Source organism: Sardina pilchardus, chromosome 13 (assembly GCF_963854185.1).
Source record: "Sardina pilchardus chromosome 13, fSarPil1.1, whole genome shotgun sequence".
Taxonomy (NCBI): domain Eukaryota; kingdom Metazoa; phylum Chordata; class Actinopteri; order Clupeiformes; family Clupeidae; genus Sardina; species Sardina pilchardus.
The window spans coordinates 32,268,137-32,278,136 of record NC_085006.1 but is presented as its reverse complement, the minus strand read 5'-3'; the positions used below and the strand labels follow the sequence as shown (position 1 = coordinate 32,278,136).

General features: G+C 43.2%; 2 protein-coding genes across 3 annotated transcripts in view; both read left to right on the top strand.

The window, feature by feature from the left end:
• Positions 1-2,325, top strand: part of serpine2 (serpin peptidase inhibitor, clade E (nexin, plasminogen activator inhibitor type 1), member 2) — a 12,384-nt gene extending 10,059 nt beyond the window's left edge. For both annotated transcript variants that reach the window (XM_062552388.1, XM_062552389.1), the window contains exons 8-9: positions 663-746; positions 1,666-2,325. In XM_062552388.1, coding sequence (XP_062408372.1) covers positions 663-746; positions 1,666-1,703 — 122 coding nt within the window. In that variant the 3' untranslated portion in view covers positions 1,704-2,325. The remainder of the gene's footprint in view (positions 1-662; positions 747-1,665) is intronic.
• Positions 2,326-2,483: 158 nt separating this feature from the next.
• Positions 2,484-10,000, top strand: part of wdfy1 (WD repeat and FYVE domain containing 1) — a 16,955-nt gene continuing 9,438 nt past the window's right edge. Inside the window, exons 1-5 of the mRNA XM_062552387.1 lie at positions 2,484-2,685; positions 3,566-3,633; positions 4,648-4,721; positions 6,916-6,970; positions 8,758-8,908. Of these exons, the coding sequence (XP_062408371.1) occupies positions 2,549-2,685; positions 3,566-3,633; positions 4,648-4,721; positions 6,916-6,970; positions 8,758-8,908 (485 nt within the window). The 5' untranslated portion in view covers positions 2,484-2,548. The remainder of the gene's footprint in view (positions 2,686-3,565; positions 3,634-4,647; positions 4,722-6,915; positions 6,971-8,757; positions 8,909-10,000) is intronic.

Here is a 10,000-nt window from a genome sequence, read left to right as displayed (position 1 = left end):
CTGCAGGGCTCTACTGTAGATCTATTAGAACAATACGCAAACTGCAGGGTTCTACTGTAGATCTAAACTGCAGGGATCTACTGTAGATCTATTAGAACAATACGCAAACTGCAGGGATCTACTGTAGATCTATTAGAAAACTGCAGGGATCTACTGTAGATCTATTAGAAAACTGCAGGGATCTACTGTAGATCTATTAGAAAACTGCAGGGATCTACTGTAGATCTATTAGAAAACTGCAGAGATCTACTGTAGATCTATTAGAAAACTGCAGGGATCTACTGTAGATCTATTAGAAAACTGCAGGGATCTACTGTAGATCTCGGGGAAATGTGGAGCAGATGTAGTTCTAGACTAGACTCTCAAAGCACTGCATTGCGCTAGACGTCAGTGTACAGGATTCTAGTCGTTTAGGGTGTGATTTCTTTGGTACTGGAACAATAGAACATTTAAAATGTGTTGGTACAATGGACCAGGTTAGGGAGAGATTGATCGTTTAGAACGTGTTGGTACAATGGACCAGGTTAGGGAGAGATTGATCGTTTAGAACGGAAGTGTTGATAAACTGGGACTGGACCTTTGCCCCATACTACTTTCATCCTCCGTAGGGTGTGTGTGTGTGTGTGTGTGGCGCGTGTGTAACTTTCTGTGTTGATTTTTAGCTGCGATTCTGTTGGCCCGCTCCTCCCCGCCGTGGGTCAGTGTGGACAGACCATTCCTGTTCTTCATCCGCCACAACCCCACAGGTACACACACACACACAACCCCACAGGTACACACACACACACAACCCCACAGGTACACACACACACACACAACCCCACAGGTACACACACACACACACACACACACACACACATTTACACATATATATACACACACACACACACACACACACACACACACACACACACATTTACACATACACATACATCACACACACACACATCACACACACACACACACACAGTCAGGCACGAACTTTGAAATCATTGGTCCAGCAGCCTGACCAACCCCACAGGTCAGGTTCCTAACGTTACTTCCTACTTTGCCTGAACTCTACAAACTGATAATAAACTGCAGACAATATATGTGGGCCTACCTTTGCTGCTCCAACACACACACACATACACACACACACACACACACACACACACACAACCCCACAGGTACCTACCTTTGCTGCTCCAAGTTTTCCAACTGCATTTGACGTTTGCAGGTGCTGCTGCTTCTGTTTATCACAGTAAGTTTAGGTTTGGTCTTCCCCCTCATCGCTGATTGGCCCAGTTAGGTTTGGTCTTCCCCCTCATCGCTGATTGGCCCGACATTGTTCTTGTCTGAGGGACACAGTTATGAGCTCTGGTGTTCCAGACTAATAAGGGACAAAGTTGGCTATTTACAACAGCCGAGTGAATTATAAATATATCGCTACTCTAGAGAGAGCTTTAACACTTGCACAGTGCAGTACGTGTAATCAAGCAACACACACATACACACAGGAAAAGAAGAACAGTGTACACGCTACGTCGCCACCACACACACACACACACACACACACACACACACACACACACACACAGTTATGCACACTTCCCTTTTCTGAGCCTCAGCTGACCGGTGCCTTTGAAATGGACTCATCTGTTCTGGAACCTTCTATTTTCTCAGGGACTATTCTCTTCACCGGCCAGATCAACGAGCCTTGAGCCAGTGGAGGACCTTCACGCGCAGGCACACACACACACACACACACACACACACACCAATGGCATGACAAGAGTCCTTATTTCACTGAGTCTGGAGTCTGGTATAGACTCAGATTTTGCTCTGACTTAAATACATGTGCATTTGTGCTTCTTGACTTTTTCTGTCATCTAATAGCGCGCGCACACACACACACACACACACACACATACAGGTAATATTGCACAATTAGCTTTTTTTCTTTTTTTTTTTATAAAGATGTGCTGTTTCATAGGACATACCCATGGTTCATCACAGTGCCTGTCCATTGGTGCACAGCCACCATGTGTAGCCTAATGTATTTTATAAGCTTTGAAAGCAGAAACCTATATCCCATTATCTAACGCCCAGCTAGAGGAGAGAGATCTTTTGCTGGTGTAACTAACTTGTAGTGTTTGTTGTATTGTTTTTAATGCCTTAAGTTTTATATTCTGTCCTGTCTGTGTTTGTCAATCATTTTATACACTTTGACGAAAAGGCCTTTAATATAACATTGTTAGATTTGCCTGACATGTTCAAGATGACTACACACTAGCCAGATTGTACACGGTGTGATATTTAATAAAGTAGGCTTTTTTTTTTGGACTGAGTTTGTTGTCTCCTGATTTTAATGTGTAATGTGAATTATCCTCAAGATAAAAACTTGCCTTGGAGTCCTGCATTTATTTCTGCCTCAGTTAGGTAGGCGAGTTTATACCGTGCATTACGGTAGAAATTCCAATGTTATGGTGAACTTCCTTGGTGGTCAGCTGATTTGTCTGGTTGAGTGGAGGAGGAAAAGGGAGAAATAGCGGATAAGAAAACAACCATGGCGGCCGAGATTCACTCCAGGCCTCAGAGTTCGAGACCTGTTCTGTTGAACAAGATCGAAGGCCATCAGGATACCGTGAACGCTGCCGTACTGATTCCCAAAGAGGATGGAGTTATCACTGTCGGCGAGGACAGGTCAGTAGGACGGTCCCCTGGATGTGGGAATATGCTAACGTAAAAGGCTAGCTAGCCGCTGCATATTTTGAGGTTACTTGCCGTCTTCATTGATAAAACAGACACGAACTTGATCTACTTCTTACTGAAGCAAATGGTAGCTATGTCCTAGTAGGAAGGTATCCTCAATCATGTTAGCCAGGTAGCTAACGTTAGCTAATAGCCCGACGACATTATCCACGAAAAGGAATATTTCTCTAACGTTGGCATTACCTCAAAGCTATTGATATGAGTTTTGCTGGTCGCCAGCTATAAAACTTCTCATGAAATGTTATGATACTATGGTGGCGGTGAAAATGTTTGGTTGGCGGGGGATAAAATCAGGTGTTGTCTGGATGGAATTACTAAGCTATGTAGTTGGTTAGCTAGCGTTAATACATCGCTATGATGGATGAATAGGATACGAAAGGGGGGACGCACAGCATTTCGCAGCAGCTAGCTAGATTACTTTGCTACCGTAAGAAGTTAACATACTCATTTTTAAATCCACGAAAAGTTTTTTTAAACGTAAGAGTGAACTCCAGAACTACATTTGGTTGTTGGTGTCGTGTCTGCGTTTGTGTGCGTTGCGCTATTAATCTGGGTAGCATGCAGCACAGTAGTGTGGGCTTAACGTTAGCTGTCAGTGTCCCCTGTTGCTAATTAGCATAACCACAGAGGAGCATCCTCAAATAGGTCACGTTAGTAGCAGTTTTGGTCACTTTGTCACAAGTAGTGAAGTACGCTACGCTTGGGCTTCGCCACAATAGTCTGTTGAGGAGGCGTTTGAAGATGTGTGGAGGAGACATTGCTACGGTCCGGCTTTGGGAATGTAAAGCCAAATCTTCTCGTCTGCTTTCAGAACTATTCGAGTTTGGCTGAAGAGGGACAGCGGACAGTACTGGCCCAGCATTTACCACACGGTGTCCTGTAAGTGTTTACACACACAGCTGAGTTATTCGTTCTCTCTCTCACACACACACACACACACACACACACACACACACACACACACACACACACACACACACACACACACACACACACACACACACACACACTGGTCAGTAGATTCCCCCAGCCTCCTCACACAGTGCTGAGTTATTCAAACCAGTTTCTACCTCTTGTCTTCATGATCAAACATGATTTTCTGCACACACTGCTGAGTTATTCGTTTACACACACGCACGCACACGCACACGCGCACACACACACACACCTCATGATCACACTTTCTTTTCTGCTACATATCGAACACTGGACTTCATACTATAAACTACACCACACACACTACACACACTACATATCGAACACTGGACTTCATACTATAAACTACACTACACACACTACATATCGAACACCGGACTCTATATAGATCCACTATACACTCTCGATGGTGTTTTAAGCCCCCAACTTTATCTTCCAGACAGCACTGCCACTGTTGACTTAAAGGCACTTAACCCTAATCCTAAACCCATGCCTAACCCTAACCCTAATCCTAAACCCATGCCTAATCCTAAACCCATGCCTTACTCTAACCCTAATCCTAAACCCATGCCTAACCCTAACCCTAATCCTAAACCCATGCCTAACCCTAAACCCATGCCTAACCCTAACCCTAATCCTAAACCCATGCCTAACTCTAACCCTAACCCTAACCCTACCGCCTTCCAGGCAGTGCTGCCTTGAAGACAACGTTGGGGGCTTAAAACACCAAGAAACATCTACTACACACTATTGACCCACTACAAACACACTACACACTATTGACCCACTACACACAAACCCACAAACACCCATTGCATGCCTTTGGATTCCTTACAAAAACACTCTTTTTCTCTATCTTACCCCACCTTTTTCTCTCTCTCCCTTTCTCTCTATCTGTCTCTCTCTCTCTCTCTCTCTCTCTCTCTCTCTCTCTCTCTCTCTCTCTCTCTCTCTCAGCTCCATGTTCCTGCGTGTCGTACCACCATGATAGCAGGCGCATCTTTATTGGTCAGGACAATGGCGCTATTGTGGTGAGTGTGTGTGACAGGCAGGCAACGTGTGTGTGTGTGTGTGTGTGTGTGTGTGTGTGTGTGTGTGTGTGTGTGACAGTGGAGATGTCACTTCTGTGTTTCAAGGCCTTGTTTCCCAAGTTGTGTGCCATAGTGTTTGGGGAACATATCGCTATACATGGGTTACAATTTTGTAGATTGCAATATATTTCGATACTATGCGAAAACAATATAGACTATTTTTGTCTACATATATCAGTTTTCCTAAAATGAAAGCGGACTTACATTTCTACTTACATGTTCACAGAATGTAAGTAAAAAAAAAAAAAAAAGTTTGCAAACAATTCAGTACACTGTACAGACAGTTTTGTATGAATATCAAAATAAAGTGCTTACATGTAAACTATTAATAAATATGTTTTATTTTTAAATCGATATCACATATTTGAAAATCAATATAGTATTGTGGAATAAAACATTGCGATATTTAGGCCTGTCACGATAACAAATTTTGCTGGACGATAAATTGTCCCAGAAATTATTGCGATAAACGATAATATTGCCGTTCTGAGATCATTTTTATCTAATATAATGATAATGGCATAATAATGCAGGTACACCTTTTCAAAGATCAATAGCTTGTATTTCTAAAGAATAAGGAACTGGAATGGGAAGACATTTTTAAGTATCCACAATAAATGAACAAAACAACCAAAAACAATAAATACAATGGACTCTCAGTCTCTACTAAGACTCTGTTTAAGAGCCAGCAAATTAAAACGTGACATGCAACAGGGGGCGTGTAGAGTGACAGTTGCTAAGCCTTATGCACGGAACTAAATGTCATCATAGCTGATCAATTAGGCCTAGCCTACGCAGTCAGCTAAACATTTGAAACTTGCGCAAAACGGCATGAACCCAGCATCTGCACGTCACATAAAACACAAATTGAAGCAATAGGCTAAGTTGGTCATCGGATAATCCTAGGCTACTGCAAAGCCTTTTCATAGGTATGCTACGTTTATGACATATAACGTTGATTACGAACACATTTCACCACAGCTGACTAGCTTACGACATTTTAACCGGAGCTGCCGGCTGTTTTGGCTGATTCTTGAGCTCTCAGCGGAGTGCAGACTTTGCGGAGTGTGTCTTTATCAGATGATGAAAAAACGTAGCTTATAAGCATGATTTTCTGAACTGCATTATCACTATTTTTACCCCCATACCTATCAAGCTACAACAGAAAGCCTCTTCAGTGTGCTTAGGCCAATCGCCAAAGCCTCGTCTAGCCTGTTAATCAAATGAATGTAAGAAAGTAAAGTTGTCCGTCATGTTATTGAAAGATAGGCTACATGTCTGACAACTGACTGACATGAGGGTTCACTCCTCGTTAGGCTGCGCTAAAGGAAGCACCGTGGTTATCCTCTCTTTCGTAGAGAGAGAGAGAGAGAGAGAGAAGAAGAAAAACAATCAAGCATGAAAATGGAAATTATCGCTGCCGGAAAAGTTATCGAGCTCATTTTTTTTATCGTGCGATTTATTGATTTATTGAATATCGCGACAGGCCTAGCGATATTCTATATTTTTCTCTCACACCCCAGAAATGCTCCTTGAAGGGATGAGTGAGCCTACTGAAACCATTTGTGTGTGTGTGTGTGTGTGTGTGTGTGTGTGTGTGTTGCAGTGTGTCTCTGTGTCTGAGTGTATGAGAGAGGGAGAGATGGAGTGTGTGTGTGTGTGTGCTTACTGTTTGCGTGTTGCGGTGTGTCTCTGTGTCTGAGTGTTTGAGAGAGGGAGAGATGTAAAGTGTGTGTGTGCCTGTGCACATCTTTTTCATTCCGTTCATATGCTAAGTATCCATTTGTAAGCAAACTCCATGTTGGCTCAAGCGTAGAGCCCAGTTTCTGTATTTGCCATGTGAGTGAAGTAAAACTGTGCTGTGGGCTCCTATTCCATTGAAAACCCCCTTTATGATTAATCTTCGTAACTATACGATCTTTGGACAAGGCTTATCACAGGTAATCAGGGTAGCAGGTGTTGGGGCGTTTCAGTCCTAATTTGTAACGACCCGGTGACGTAGTGTTGGACTAGAAGTGCAGGACAACGTCAGCATTCCACACTGGCGGGCGGGCGGGCGGGCGGTCACTAGCCAGGCCAGTGGGCCTCCTGGGGGAGAAGTGATGTTGAGCCGAGCTCTTCTGTCTGCCTGCAGGAGTTCCTCATCTCCGAAGACTTCAACAAGATGAATCACGTCAAGACCTATCCAGGTAAGACAGGAAGCAACCGCTCCACCTGCCACACAGAACTCTGGGAAATGTAGTCAGTTACAGAGGAGTGAAGTAGTTTGTAAATGGACTAGACTTATGCATGGATCAAATTGTGTGAGTGTGTGTGCGCGTGTGTGTAGTGTGTGTGTTTACAGGAGTGTATATGTCAGTGTGTTTCTGTGTGTGGAGCAGTGTGGATGAGTGGATATGTCTGTGTGTGTTTGTGTGTGTCTGTGTGTGTTTGTGTGTGTGTGTGTGTGTGTGTGTGTGTGTGTGTGTGTGTGTGTGTGTTTATATGAGTGTGTGTGTTTGTGTGTGTGTTTGTTTATGTGTAGCGCAGTGTGTGTTTATATGGATGGATATGTCTGTGTGTGTGTGTGTAGCGCAGTGTGTGTTTATATGAGAGTCTGTGTGTGTGTGTGTGTGTTTGTTTATGTGTAGCGCAGTGTGTGTTTATGTGGATGGATATGTCTGTGTGTGTTTCCCATGCACACCATATTCTGGATTTATTCAGAATAATGACGATATTCCATGAGTCTTGTAAACACCTTATTCCATAACCCGGTTAAGATCATATTCTGCTAAGACGTCATGACGCAGACACTATTTCTAGGGCTTGTCACTGGTTTATTTAGAATATGATACTTTCTAGTGCATAGTGGTTTATTTAGAATATGATACTATTTCTAGTGCATAGTGGTTTATATTAAAATATGAAACTATTTCTAGTGCATAGTGGTTTATTTAAAATATGATACTATTTCTAGTGCATAGTGGTTTATTTAGAATATGATACTATTTCTAGTGCATAGTGGTTTATTTAGAATATGATACTATTTCTAGTGCTCGTCAGTGGTTTATTTAGAATTTGCCGATTAACTTGTAAACGGGAACATTGTTTCTGATGGAAACATTCGGAATATTGGCATAACCAGAATATTGGTGTGTGTGTGTGTGTGTGTGTGTGTGTGTGTGTGTGTGTGTGTGTGTGTGTGTGTGTGTGTGTGTGTGTGTGTGTGTGTGTGTGTGTGTGTGTGTGTGTGTGTGTGTGTGTGTGTGTGTGTGTGTGTGTGTGTGTGTGTGTGTGTGTGTGTGTGTGTGTGTGTGTGTGTGTGTGTGTGTGTGTGTGTGTGTGTGTGTGTGTGTGTGTGTGTGTGTGTGGTGGTGCGGTGCAGAAGAAGGGAGGGGAGTTTTACAGACTTGTTTTCCAGAACTCAAGGATGAGTCATTGGAATCTAATGAGGTGTGTGTGTGAGGAGTGGTGTGTGTGTCCATTTCCTGTGAGAAACAGCGATGAAACATGTAACTGGGAACAGATCAGATTATTCTCTAGTTACAGGGTGGGACACACACACACACACACACACACACACAGACAGACAGACAGACAGACTGGCCCACAGAGTGTATGACGGCTGTCTAGAGGAGCCTTGAACTGCTGTCCATGTGGTAGAGTTAGTGTATGAATCCCAAGACAAACGTGTGTGTGTATGTGTGTGTGTGTGTTTGAATCCCAAGACAAGAAATATTTACTTTCTTCTGCTCTTTTCTTCATTCTTGAAGGAAGAAAATCAAATGTGTGTGTGTGTGTGTGTGTGTGTGTGTATGTGTTTGTGTGTTTGCGTCGTCATCGTCGTCGTCGTCATGGGAGAGGGAGAATCAGGACAAGTTAAATGTCTCTTTATCTCTAATCTATTATCTATCTATTACCTAATGTAATAAAAGTGTGTGTGTGTGTGTGTGTGTGTGTGTGTGTGTGTGTGTGTGTGTGTGTGTGTGTGTTGCAGCGCACCAGGGGCGTGTGTCGTGCCTGCTGTTCTCGCTGGCCAATGAGTGGGTGGTGAGCTGCAGCCATGACAAGAGCGTCAGCTGGATGTGCACGCAGACAGGAGCCATGCTGGGCCGACACACCTTCAGCGCCTGGGCCTCCTGCCTACAGTATCCTACAGTGTGTGTGTGTGTGTGTGTGTGTGTGGGCCTCCTGCCTACAGTATCCTACTGTGTGTGTGTGTGTGTGAGTGAGTGTGTGTGTGGACCTCCTGCCTACAGTATCCTACAGTGTGTGTGTGTGTGTGTGTGTGTGTGTGTGTGAGTGGGGGGTGGGGGGGCTCCTGCCTACAGTATCCTACAGTGTGTGTAGGGTTGCAAAATTCCGGGAATTTTCAAAGTTGGAAACTTTCCATGGGAATTAACGGGAATATACGGGAATTAACGGGAATAAATGGGAATTAATGGGAATAAACTGGAAATATTGTATCTGGCAAGTTAGTATATAACAGAGACCTTAATGTAGTTGGAAAAAACCCATCTCTCAGCATAATGTTAGTTAAAACAACCTGATTTAATGCAAATTCAGTTGAATTTCTACCCTGCACACAGGTCAATTACATGCACACACAATCAACATAGGCTACTAGACATATAGGAAACCTAATTTTCCCGGTGAAAACGTCATTGCAAACATTATCTCATGTGGGAATAACTGGTGTGAAACTGGGGGAAGTTTGCGAACAGAGTCGCCCAGTTCCTGGCGTGTCATCACTGTTGTCCTCATGTAAATGGAAGAACGTAATTTTGCATAAGCTCTAATGGGATGGTTAATAATCGGTCATATTACTGGTCTGATTTAGCTTGGCACTTTTAAAATAATCACAATCTGTGAGGTTTGGGGTCATACATGTATGTAATATCGGCATTTTTTGGCCAACCGAGGATTAAAATAAATTCCTTAAACATTTTTGTAACAAGTCGAGTTAAGTCAGTGTTCACGGCAGTCTTGGCTAGCTAATGTAAACTGCTAGTAAAAAACAAAATTCCCGTAAATTCCCATTAATTCCCTAATTTCCTGTAATTCCATAAAAGTTTCCCATTTTGAATATTTCCAAAATTCCCCAGCTTAACTTCCCATGGGAAATTTCCAGAAAGTTTCCGGAAATTTACCGGAAATTTTCCGCCCCTTTGCAACCCTAAGTGTGTGTGTGTGTGCGTGTGTGTGTGTGTGTGTGTGTGAGTGTGTATCCTACACTCTGT